The 13,672-nt window shown below is 37.2% G+C and overlaps 1 protein-coding gene across 1 annotated transcript in view; it reads right to left on the reverse strand.

The window, feature by feature from the left end:
- Positions 1-13,672, reverse strand: part of LOC121443640 (A disintegrin and metalloproteinase with thrombospondin motifs 19) — a 167,443-nt gene that overhangs the window by 33,769 nt on the left and 120,002 nt on the right. The window contains exons 16-17 of the mRNA XM_041645465.1: positions 11,313-11,393; positions 4,472-4,629 (exon numbers count right to left, since the gene is read on the reverse strand). Coding sequence (XP_041501399.1) covers positions 4,472-4,629; positions 11,313-11,393 — 239 coding nt within the window. The remainder of the gene's footprint in view (positions 1-4,471; positions 4,630-11,312; positions 11,394-13,672) is intronic.

The raw sequence follows: 13,672 nt of genomic DNA on the forward strand, positions 1-13,672 counted from the left end.
ACAAGAGTACTATCAGATGTTATGACTCAAATGGGCTTAATAGATATCTATAGAACATTTCCCCCAAACACAAAGGATATAATTTCTTCTCAACACCTCATGGAACCTTCTCTAAAATTAATCGTATACTTGGTCACAAAGCAAATCTAACAGATACAAAAAAATTGGAATAAACCCCTGTATCTTGTGAGATCACCATGGTTTAAGTTAGAATTCAACAACAATGCAAATTCCAGAAAGCTTACAAGCTCATGGAAACTGAATAATGCTCAACTAAATCACCCCTGGGTCAAGGAAGAAATAAAGAAGCAAATTAAAGACTTCCTAGAATTCAATGAAAATGAATGCACAACATACCCAAACTTATGGGACACAATGAAAGCAGTACTTAGAGGAAAGTTCATAGCACTAAATACCTACATAAAGAAGTCAGAGAAATCCCACACTAGCAAATTAAGAGAACACCTGAAAACTCTAGAACAAAAATAAGCAAACTCGCCCAGGAGGAGCAGATGCCAGGAAATAATCAAATTGTGGGCTGAAATCAATAAAATAGAAACAAAGAGAAGAATGCACAGAATCAGTGAAATAAAGTGTTGGTTCTTTGAGAAAATCAACGAGATAGACAAATCCTTGTCCAAATTAACAAAAGGCAGAGAGAGTATATCCAAATTAACAAAATCAAAAATGAAAAGGGTAGCATAACAACAGACACTGACAAAATCAAGCTAAACATCAGATCATACTCCAAAAGCTATACTCCACAAAATTAGAAAATGTGAAAGAAATGGACAACTTTCTTGATAGGCTCCATATATTGAAATTAAACCAAGACCACATAAACATATTAAACAAACTTCTAACCCCTAAGGAAATAGAAGCAGTGATTAAAATTCACCAAAAAAAAAAAAAAAGGCCAAGACCAGATGTCTTCAGCATAGAATTCTACCAGAATTTCAAAGAAGAGCTAATCCCAATACTCCTCAAATTGTTTCACACAATAGAAACAGAAGGAACATTGCCAAACTCCTTTTTATAAGGCTACAGTTACCTTGATACCCAAACCACACAAAGATGAAACAAAGAAAGAGAACTACAGATCATTTTCCCTCATGAACATTGATGCAAAAGTACTCAATAAAATACTGGCAAACTGAATCCAAGAACACATCAAAAGAAAAAAAAAAGAAAGAAAGAAAGAAAAATCCACCGTGACCAAGTAAGCTTCATCCCAGAGAGGCAGGGTTGGTTTTATATACAGAAATCTGTCATTACAATCCCCCAAATAAATAAACTGAAAGAAAAAAATATGATCATCTCATTAGATGTTGAACAAACCTTCAACAAAATCCAACAATCCTTCATGATAAAGGTTTTGGAGAGATCAAGGATACAAGGAACATATCTAAACATAATAAAAGCAATTTATAGCAAGCTGACAGGTAACATCAAATAAAATAAAGAGAAACTCAAAGCGATTCCACGAACATCAGGTACAAGACAAGGCTGCTTGCTCTCTCTGTATCTATTCAATATTGTATGCAGTTATAGGTAGAGCAAGAAGAAAACAAAAGTAGATCAAAGGATACAAATTGGAAAGAATCGCTATTGCAGATGATATGATTGCCTACATAAGTGATATAACTATCTCTATTTGCAGATTATATGATTGTATACATAAGTGATCCCCAAAACTCTACTTCAAAAGCCTATACTGATAAATACCTTCAATCACGTGGTGGGATACAAGATTAACTCAAAAAAAGAAAAATCAGATGCCCTCCTAAATACAAATGATAAATGAGATATATCTTGGGATAACTCTATTCAAACAAGTGAATGACCTGTATGACAAGAACTTTAAGTTTCTAAAGAAGTAAATTGAAGAAGATATCAGAAAATGGAAAGATCTCCCATGCTCTTGGATAGGTAGGAACAACATAACAAAAATGGCAATCTTACCAAAAGCAACCTGCAGATTCACTGCAATCCCTATCAAAATACCAAAACAATTCTTCACAGACCCTGAAAGAACAATACTAAACTTCATATAGAGAAACAAACAAACAAAAAAAACCCAGAATACCTAAATTAATCCTGTACAAAAAAAAGGACCTTCAAGAGGCATCACCATTCCTGACTTCAACTCTACTATAGAGCTATAGTAGGAAAACAGCTTGATATTGGCATTAAAAGCAGACAGGAGGACAAATAGAACCAGATTGAAGATCTTGACATTAATTCACACACTATGAACATGTGATTTTCGACAAAGAAGCCAAAATGGTACAATACAAAAAAGAAAAAGAAAAAGAAAGAAAGAAAGAAAGCATCTTTAACAAATGGTGCTGGCATAACTGGACGTGGACATGTAGAAGATTGCAAATAGATCCATATCGATCACCATGCGTAAAACTTAAGTCCAAATGGACCAAAGATCTCAACATAAATCCAGTTACACTGAACCTGATGGAAGAGTAAGTGGGAAGTACCCTTGAATGCGTTGGCACAAGAGACCACTTCCCAAACAGAATGCCAATAACACAGACACTGTGAGCAACAATCAGTAAATGGGACTTCCTGAAACTGAAAAGTTATTGTAAGTCAATGGACAAGGCAAAAAAGAAAAAAAAAACAAACTACAGTTTACTGAAGAGGAAAAGATCTTCACTAACCCCACACATAACCTTATTTTGGATCTGGCTCACTGAGCTCACTATGTTCTGTGATTCCAGGAAAAGCTTTGGCAATTATTAGTCAGATTAAGGGCTCTGCTGTAAGAAAAGTCTCTGATTCTGGGGTCTGACATATGTTGTTTTCAGACTTTAAGCAAAGGCTCGTTACATGTCTCAGTCTTGTATTGTTCTTAAGTATGTCCAAACTCATCTATATGATTATAGAATGTAGATAAACATGGTAGTGCTTTTCAGTATCAAATCATTAAAAATGTTTGCTATTGATGTCATTTCACACCAATCAGTCGGAGAAGATGCTAAGCATTTTCTCTGGACAGCAGAGGACAGACAGGATCTTCAAATTGAAATTGTGAAGTGGGATATAAAGGAACTGTGAGGAGATGCATAAAGGGACTCTTCAAAGACCATATACAATTATGAGTCAAAACTTCCACAGAAGAACAGAACTGAACGCTAATTTTTTAGTGAAAATGAAATCATGTTGACAACATTTCACATGTTCTTTAACCTTCTTACATAGGGCAACTGTGTGCAATAAATGTTCTGAACAAATGCAAAGCCCCTGGTCAGCTTCCTATCCACAGTGTCCGAGGGATAGTATTATTTATACTGGTTAGAAAGCACACACTGCTCACTTTGCCCTTTTGTTACTGTTAAAGCAAAAGGACTGCATTTTATATAAAGCCTGGAAATTTGAATCCTAGTTTCTGGACCAGCAAAGGTGATGTCAGGGAGGAGCTGTGAGAAATATGTGGATCTCACATTCTGACCTAAACCAAGTGCATCAGAATGTACACTTAAAAAGAGCCCCAGACAAGAGGTCCATCCAGTAAGATAAGCAGTGAGTTACGGTGTGACCCGAATCTCTGGATCCTAGAAGGAACAATAAAGATGTCTATAGTCAAGGAAAGACCAGTTCAACTGGAGTGAAGATGTTAAATAAGGTGACACATCCCACTACAAGCAAGCGAATCCATGTGTCAGAGTGGTTTTCTGTGCTTGGGTGTACAGGAGGTGGTGAGTCTCTGGATTTTAGATTTCTTACTGCCGATAGAATGAAAACTCTATCTGTACAGTCATTATTCTGAATAATTAACCATCAGCCCGAAGTGCCTTGAAAAAAAGCCCATGAACATCCCAGCAACCCGGACACAACCCCACTGCTCAAGTCCTTTCCCTTCCAATTCTCTTAATGCACATTTAGTCTTTTGCTACATGGTGAAGAACATTGCAGTTCCAATGCATGAAAATGTGCAGTGTTCATAATTTAGAGTAATCCATTAACCTGGTAAGAAATACAGAATGGAGACTGAGTTTGCCAAATCCCTCCTCTCAAAACAATATGTTATCAAAGATGCCTTCTACAGACACAGATGAGACCCACTAAGTGGATATTACTTGCTTTGTCTTGATAAAGACACATTCTGGTTAGTAACTGAATGCTTTTAGGGAGAAAAGAGTTCTGTATTCTTTGGTGGTGATAGATTTCAACTGTGAGTTTTTCAATTCCCTAGAACATCTTGCTCCTCTTTAAGTAATCACAAATTTTAGATACCATAATTTTAATGTTCCTGCAAATATCTTAGCTCTTAAACAATTTAAAATGCTGATCTGACAATTCTGATTTTAAGAACAAATAGGAGGGAAAGGGAGAGAGAAAGAGGGAGAAAGTACAGAGGGAAGGAGGGAGGGGAAAGGGGGAGAAAAGGGAGATCACCAATTTCTTTGCCATGAGAAGCTGATTTTGCAACACTACCCCCATTTCTTCCTCTTACCAGGAGATGTAAAGGTGTGGTTGTAGGGCCTTTGGCAGAGATCTTCTCCCACAGGCCTCGTCTTATGTAATGAACTGTAGTTCCAGCTAAGTTGAAGGCTCCAGAATGTTCTATCTTCCAGTCACTGTTTATCGACTGTTTGCCAGCATCTCGAAGAGCTTTAAGAAGATAAAACACACGATGAGCGTGGACAACGCTACTAATGAGCATCCTCTTACAAGCATTCCCTGTTGCTACTGAAGTCAAAAGAGTTTTCAATCATCTGTTGTATCTCCCCCAAAAGTTGTTCTGCTGCTTCTACTCTTATCAATACCAGCAACAAGCTCATGAAAGTATTGAAATTTACGGCATCATTATTCTCTATAAAATAGTTTGGGTTTTTTCTTTTCTTCAAGACAGGGTTTCTCTGCAGCTTTGGAATCTGTCCCGGAACTAGCTCTTATAGACAAAGCTGGCCTCGAACTCACAGAGATCTGCCTGCCTCTGCCTCCTGAGTGCTGGGATTAAAGGCGTGCTCCACCACCACCTGGCATATAATATAATATAATATATAATATAATCCTTATTATAAAATACCTTAAAGGAAAGTTTAAAAAACATACATAATTTTATTTTATGAGATCAATGTTCAATTGTTAATCCTTGAAAGTGAAATATATTGATAGGAACATCTCAGAACATTGCCAACGTCCATTTCTGGACATACCTCAGAAAAATGTTAAAGTTTTGGGGGGAAAATGGAAAATTACTAATGGATTTGTTTATAAGATTTAGCATTTGTTAATATTTTTGTAAATTATATTAAATATTTTGAGAAATATTTTTGTCTAATGTTGTACATGGATCAATATTTTCCCACTTCCATGCTTTTATTTCAGGTTACAGTGATCAGTTTATGGTTCCTGAAAATCTCTAATAAAAAAGTTTTAAAATGCCCATTGGGGTTTATGGACTATGATATTCAGACTCTATTTATGTCTTGGCTTTCAGCATTTCCTAGAAAATGGCATACACATGTACATGCGAATCCAGCCAACTTATTGGCTTAAGAGTCTCTTCATCCAGAACCAGGAGTTTGTACAAATCATGTTTCTCGACTTTTTCTTTTTACTTCATTAACTTAAATATATTTTTGAAAATCTTGCTTCTGACAATCAGTGGAACTGCTCTGCTTCTCACTAGACAATGTATGGAGAAACAGTCTTCAAACTTCCAATGTCTGAGGGTGGAGAAGAAAGCTGAAGCTGGGATAATCTCTACAATTGCTTAGCAGTCTTGTTGAAGATATTTAACAGATCCCTCACTGGGAGGTTGACCTTCTGCAGGGCACAGACTGGGAAGGTTTCATGGAGGTGGGAGGCACAAAGAGTGGAGTTCACACTGGCTAGGATAGCTAGCATCTGTTTTATGGAGCACTGGAGAAGAGTGAATTACAAGAGAAAAAAACGCTCCTAAAGCATTCACAGGGGACCTTTGACCTTAGAGCTAAATATTCAGCTTCAAACAATAGGGTGTAACTATCCAAAACTGGGGAAAGAACAACTGCCAAGAACCTAAGGACTTTTAAACTTTTCAGTTCAAATAGGTATGGAGAAACATGCAAATTCTAGGTAATTTCAAGGCGTGTTGCTTTTGAACATAGAGAACCTAAAAAAGCAGGTGGTCAAATAAATAAATAATTAAAAATAAAGATTTAACAGACTTCATATTAAAGCAACCTGAGACAATTATAACAAAGCTTTACAACAGTCTCATTATATGCAGCTGGCCCAGAAGTAAATTAACTCTTTAGGAAAATGAAGTTTAGATTCGGTAATAAAGAAAACGTAACATAGCCACTCATCCATGCTATGTTAATTATGTTCACCACCCAGTTAAAAACTTGCTGGGGATGTGGACACCACAAAATTGACTTTGAATAATTAGGGAGGCATCAGAAATAAAATGAGATGAAAGAACCTTAGAGATAGTGGTACTAGTGAGTTAAGCCTTTAAATATGCACACACATTTATAAAAAGTTATGTAATAGTGGAGAGGAATGGGATCTGGAAAATATTCAAATCAAATGTATTAAAATATGAAGACATACCAAATACTGAGCTTAATAAACAGGCTTAAAAACATATTAGACCATGACACTTTCATAGGAAAGAACTAAAGCTCAGGAAACAGAGACCTGATGAACACAAACAGCATGGCGCACATGTGGGGACCACTCTGTGGATGATACCCGAGTGACTGGAATTTTTAAAAAGGGAAAAAGGACATATAAAGTATTTGAAAGCACAGTGTTTAGAAGTATTTTAATTTTCTTAAAATAAAATCTCCAAATACATAGGTCTTAAAAAGTACAAGGAACTCGTGGGAGAAAATACAGACACAGACACACACATACACACACACACACACACACACACACACACAGCCACACAGGTAACATGGTGATTGGGAGAACATAGTTTAGAGTGGACCGGAAGGAAGAAAACTTGTGGCTTGTGAGCATTTTGAAAATTGCCAAAACGTGGCTCTCACTCCTCAACAATGAAGCTTCATTTTGTAGCAAATGGAAACAATCACGGGAATCCCAAGTGGTCAAAATACAGAGCCCTGACTGCTGGATACCCAACACCAGCTGATGCATCTACAATCTAACACCTAAACACCAAGTTCAGGGAACATCACGGAGGAAGGGGAGGGAAGATAGTAAAACCCAGAGGAACAGGACGTCTATCTCTGTGAGACTGTTCTCTACATACGACAAGACAGCTTGAACTCTCATCCGCATGGTAGTGTAAATAAAACCTGCACAGTGACTACACTGGTTGAAATCTTGCAGGAGTCCACCTCTAGATGGAGAGCTACATGCAAGTAATGTCTGCTGAGAGTCTCCAGGGACAAACCCCTATTGCTTATCCAGCCTTACATACAAATACATACAAGACTCAGCAGACTGTACACACACACACACACACACACACACACACACACACACACAAACAGACATCTTCTGGCCTCCAAATGCATGTGCCCAATTGCATGCAACTGCACATACATGTGCATGTACTACAAACTCACATACACACACATGCACACACACTAAACTCTTGAATGATAAATAAAATTTATTAAGGTTATATGACAATCTGAAATATATAATAAAACATCAAATGCATAAGCTAACCACTGATTTGAGAGAAAAATTTCAAACATTTTGATATGCCTTTATTCCTCTGTCTCTAGTTGATTAGACAAGAGGAATATCTGTAAGCTTGCAGAGAAGTTGAATTATACTGATCATAAAGACTATAACTGGAAATTCCAGAATAACTCCTTGAGGTCAAAGGTGATAAACCGAGTCTCAATTTACACCTGACTGGATATATTTTTTTTTATCCTAAGACCTAACACTGGAAATGCTTAACAGAAAACTTACATAAATAGCTCACAGTAACTGTACATTAAGTCTATTCAAACATAACTCCTAGATCTCGGCAGAAACCACGAAGGTGCTATGGTAACAACTTAACCTGAGGGTGCACTGTAGATCACAGGTAAAGCTTTTGTAGCTCTCCAGTTTTACAGGAGGAAAGAAGGGAGCTAAAGCTGCTCTTCCATTTGTATCTGTGGTAGGAAAGCAATTAAAATTCAAAACCAATGGAAGAAAATGACAGAGGAGTGAATCGAACAGAAACAAATTAACAGTGGAAGCAACCAGTGACACAAAGTGTTGGTTATTTGGAAACTAAAATAACTGAAAACACTTAAACTGCTCAAGAAAACCAGACGCAAGGTGACAATGGTAGAAATAAAAGCCCAAACACTGTCCTGGGAGAGGGTGCAATAAGAAAATATCAAAAACAGCTCTAAGCTTTAAAGAAAACCAGACCACTAATCACAATCCCAGAGAACCTAGACAACAGTGAGGACCCTAAGAGAGACATACATAGGAATCTACATGGGAAGTAGAAAAAGACAAGATCTTTTTTGTAGAGTAAATTGGGAGCATGGTGACCTTGAGAGAGGGTTGAAGGGGAGGGGAGAGACAGGGAGAGGAGCAGAGAAAAATGTAGAGCTCAATAACAGTCAATAAAAGAAAAAAAGAAAAGAAACAGCTCCAAGCCAACTATTTGGAGAAAGCAAATGAAACAGATTATTCCCTGCAGAAAAGAATTACCAAACCAGTTCCAAAGATCAAAGAAAATATGAAATTATGAATTCTTATTTGTAATATCTATGTGGGGAGTTCAAAATAAAACATGGCATATATAAAAGAATAATAGAGATTAAAGGCCTTTCAAAAATAAGACATCAATTTGTTTAATCATCAAAATAAAATTGTTACTAATTTTAGACAAAATAGCTTAGGCAAAAGAGGGAATACAGGGTTCTTCAAATACACTAAAATGTGTTACTGTTTTATACTAATCAATAATACTTATTTGACTTTATAAATACTCAAAAATTACGTTTTTATATATCCTGAGAATAAGGGCCTTTTGAAGCCAAGTGAAATTATTTTCTCTCAGATCATGACTTTTCTCTTTACTTTTTAAATTGTTCCCTAAAATGATAAATAAAGCTATTATTTATGAAATTCTGTTTATACATTCTGTGTGTGACACACTTGTATACTGACTCTGTACACTCTTACTCAAGGTGGTGTTTGGTTCACGGTGTCTGTTTTCTTTTTGGTTCCTAGGTTATTTTTAATATTCTATTTGTGAGCCACTCAAGTCTTCTGAGGGCTGGTTGGAAGTGGGATTGTTTCTAGAAAGTGCTTCCTGTAGCACATGTCAGTGATATTGATACCACATTAAGAAAACTAGTCCTGAGTCTTGTGGCTTCACAGTTGGATGAAGTGGGTGCAACATACTTGCTGCTTTGCTTTGCAAATTCTCAGGAAAGTTGATTTTCCATGTCCACCTTAGACTAATATTAATATAGACACTTCCTCCTTCCTTTCTCTGCTCATGTATTCCTGCCCCTCCATCACACAAAACATGGAATCCTTTGAAGTCCCACTTTGAGTGGAAGCCTCCTGTGCGGGTTATTCTGCAGCATCCTTTGCTTTATTTTCTGTCAACAGCAGCGCCCTGGCTCTGAGTCTGACTTCAGTTACTGGATGAAGGTTTCAAGTGACACTTCAGGGGACTCAGCATTCGGCTTTCTGTCTTCACTGTAGTTTTGTCCTTTAGGACCTCTTCATTTCCCTCCTGCTCAGACATGGTGCAGGCTAATGCTTGTCCCTTCCAAGTTCCCATGTTGAAACCCGACTCCACAGTGTGATGGGATTAGGAAGTGGGGTCACTGGCAGGTAATTAGAATTGGCTGAGGTCATTAGGGCACAGTCCTTATAAATGAGATTAGTGTCCTTGTAAGAGCCCTAAGAGACCATGCTTCCTCTTTCTCAGCCATGTAAGGGCACAGAACCCCATAATTTCCAGCTCGTAAAAGGGCCTCATCAGAACCCAACTATACTGGTCTCCTGAGCTCATATTTCCAACCTTAAGAGCAATGAGAAGAAAGTTGTATTGTTTAAAACTCACTCAGGCTGTGGCTCTTTGTTATAGCATCTTAAAGTAATCAAACTAAGAGGTAAATAATAAAAGGGAGGGTTTCTTTGTCTTTTACTCATTTCAAATTATTTTAAAACTATGTTTGCTGTAGTGCCCTGTGTGTGGAATTGTACAGAGTAAGTTGAATTCGGTGCCTTTTGTGAGATTTTTTCTGGAAGTCATAAGCTACAATGATTTTATAAATAAAACCATAAGGTTTATTCATTTTAGGCTAACTGGTCAACCATTAACAAAAGAACATTATTATCTTCAGAGAAGCCATTAGTAGGTGAGCATAATTTAAAAAAAGAATAAATATATTGGGAATTTATTGTTCAGTTGAGAATAATAAGGACATCACGTGTCTCAAACAAAAAGTTCCAAAGTATTTTTAAAGATAATTTAAATCTGTTTGGCCCCCTGTCTGACATGACTTTATTCTATTTGATTCCACTATCTCTGATGCTTTCTCTGTTCTATTAAAAAGTTATCAGCTGACATAATTAAAACATGGATAATGCAAACTGGACTTATTTTTTTGTTCTCTTTTGTAGTGTGTGTGAAAATTAGACTTGTTTTTTTATCCTCTTTGTGTGTCTGTGCGGGTGGGAGGTTACAAGGGAGAGGGGGTGGACCTGGGAGAATGGGCGTGACTGGGGTGCATGCTCCAAAATTTTCAAGTAATCAATAAAAATATGTAATAAGAATATATAAAAATAGCCAACCTAGCCTTTCCTATAAGCAACGCTCAGATTTTGAAAGGCAGTTTTTCTACAGGAGAGCTTTCCTGGTGTGAGGCAAGACAGAAAAAACTCAGTAAACTGTACATGGCTTATTTTGAGTGACAAGATTTCCCATTTCTAAAATAATCATTGCACAAAAATACCTGTGCAGTCATACATAAAATAATATGCATTTGCACATACACACATGTATACACATGAAATAAATGTGTTAATTGGTTGTATCATATATACACATATTTGGAATAAAACAAGGCAAAGTCATTTAATGCGTCTTTGTTTTAGGTTTTTGTTTTGTTTTTATTTTTTTGTTTTTTTGTTGTTTAATCATGAGTTACATTTGGAAGTACTTTACACTCTCAACAGAAAGCCAAATTGCTTTTGCTCCTGGAATGCCTTGGAGACAGGGAAACACTTGCTTAATATGAGAAGAGACACTTTCTGGGAAGTTCAAGTGTGAACCTAAAAACAGACCAACTGTGTCGCGAACTGGGGAGCTGGGGTCCTACTAAGCTCCTGTGTGAGACTGTAACACCTGTTACCTAAGTAGCTGTGTGCAGGCTTTTCCTCCACAACTTTGATTCTCCTTGCTCCAGCAGGGATCACCAGCACTTCCACATAACCTGTAAGAGTCAGTAAAACATGCAGTGAATCTAGGCTCTTACGAAAACCCTTCAAATTGCCTCGCTCCTGCCCACCTCTGCGTTTAGTTACTGCTACCATGGTCCAAAGGCTGTGGAGGGAAAATGCTTCCTTATAAAGTTGCCGTGATTTCCGGAGAAGATTCTTGGAAAGACTGAGTACAGCGCTCGGCTGAGAAGGCAAGAAGGTGACTGTTCTCCACGAAGTCCCATGAGGAAAGGAAGAAAGCAGTGGCATCACCTCTCTAGAGATACAGCAGGACAAACCAAATCATCCCAGTGAATTTTGCCCTAGGAATTCTTCAAGCTAGAAAAAGCAGAGAAAGTAAAACACTGGCGATGATACAGTTGGCCTGGACCACTCCCTGCAGTGACTGAACACAGCAAGAGAGAACAAGAGTTCCTGGAAGATGAACAAAAGATTACACAGTGGAGCTGAGGAGAAGTAAGTGAGGTGTAGGGCCACAGCAGGAGGGCTGCTGTCACCTCTGCAGGTGTCACAAAGATCAACAAAAGGCACAATTGAGTGCTCTCAGAAAATATTTTCCACCCATGGTCATGGATGTGGTCGTTGAAAGAATGTAAGCCAAGATTGGGTAAAATGAGAGACTGTGCAGGAAAAGAAGGAATTGAGCTCCACTTTGTGAAGAAGAGGGATAAAGAAGCCTTGTTTTGGCTTAATAGTTTTTCTAAAACTAACATTCTTTTTAAACATCCTGTGCAAATCCATGTATCTAACTAAAATCTGGCTTGAACCATTAAAAGAAAAAAATAATTTTGAAGTTTTCTCCTGTATAAAAATTATTATAATTCTTAAAAAAATAATTAATCAGCATTAATATAAAGTAATATGTAGTTCATTTGGTGGCAAGGATAAAATAAAGGCATGTGTGGTGTATGTGTGTGTGCGTGTACATGCTCCTACATGCATAGGTCAGAGGTTGACCTCATGTATCTTCCTCAGTCACTCTTTACCTTATTGTTTTGAGATGAGTTCATTCATTTAATCTGGAGCTCACTGGTCCAGGAAGACTGAATGGTTTGCTTTCAAGCCCCAGGGATGCCCTGTCTCTATTTCTCCTGCACTGTGATTACAAATACTCAAGGTCCTGCTTGGATTTTTTTCCTTCTCTTTTTCTTACAGATTAAGGGTTTGAACTCCGGTGCTCATGCTGAACAGTTTACCAACTAAGACATCTCCTCAGTTCCTGGGCATGTGACTTTTTACAATCAAGACTTTGATCCAAGACACTACAAGACACTGTTTATCTAATTACTCATTGAATTGCCCATTTTCAGTAGCATCCAATTACTGCAGTTCCAACTGGAAAGCACTGACATTACATCACACAGACAAAATAGCAATGACAACAAACTCAAGGTTGGTGGGTATTTTGGCATATAAATAAGGTAGGATGTACAGTTAAGGTAGGAGTTAAATAAATTATAAAAATAGGTTAAAATATAAATGGAACATTCTGGCTAACTCTCTGTTCATTAATATAAACTATAGTTTTAAAGTCACTCCCCGTTTCTGAACACAAATTGCTTAGCAATTCACTGCTATTCTTTAGAAGTATGTGTATGTGACTCACATTTGAAAACTCTGGCATCATCCACACAAGTCAAGGGAATGTTCTACAAAAAGATAAGTGTTCAAAGTTGTCTTAGGGGAATGTGTATAGGAAGGAAAGGGATTTGTTTTCTGTTTATACAGAAGAGTGTGAGGTAAGTGGTGGTATTAGTAGCTCTTGGATAACTTAAATCTGATGGAAAGAGAAGATGGAGATGGCTCAATCTATTATGGAAAGTTTCAATAAGCATTTAAGGGAATAAACAATCACTTTGGATCTGCTAAACTCAGCGAGAGACTTCATAGAATATGGTTTGGAAACATTTAACGCAGAAGCAACATGCATGATTAACTGAGATGCATTCATGAAGATAGAGATGATGTATGAATATCAGGAATGATCAAGGCTGAGAAAGAAAATGCAGAAGATGTTATAATGGAAAAAAAATTCTGAAGTTGAAGATTGACTGAAAGTAATCTTTTCTTTCTCAATCAATTGAAAATAATTGATCGGAAACAATGGGCACATGGGATAATGCAGTCACCTTTTTCTGCAAAGAAATCAGGAGAGAAGGATCTAGTTTGGTGAGAGTTTTCTCAGTTCAGCAATTTATATTTCACAAATGTTACACTACTGCAGTACAAACACCCACTATGAGGTCTAAAGCAGCCAGAACTCCAGTAAAGG

This window comes from Microtus oregoni, unplaced genomic scaffold, assembly GCF_018167655.1.
Source record: "Microtus oregoni isolate MIOR12 unplaced genomic scaffold, Mior012 000110F_ref0000174, whole genome shotgun sequence".
In the NCBI taxonomy this organism is placed as follows: domain Eukaryota; kingdom Metazoa; phylum Chordata; class Mammalia; order Rodentia; family Cricetidae; genus Microtus; species Microtus oregoni.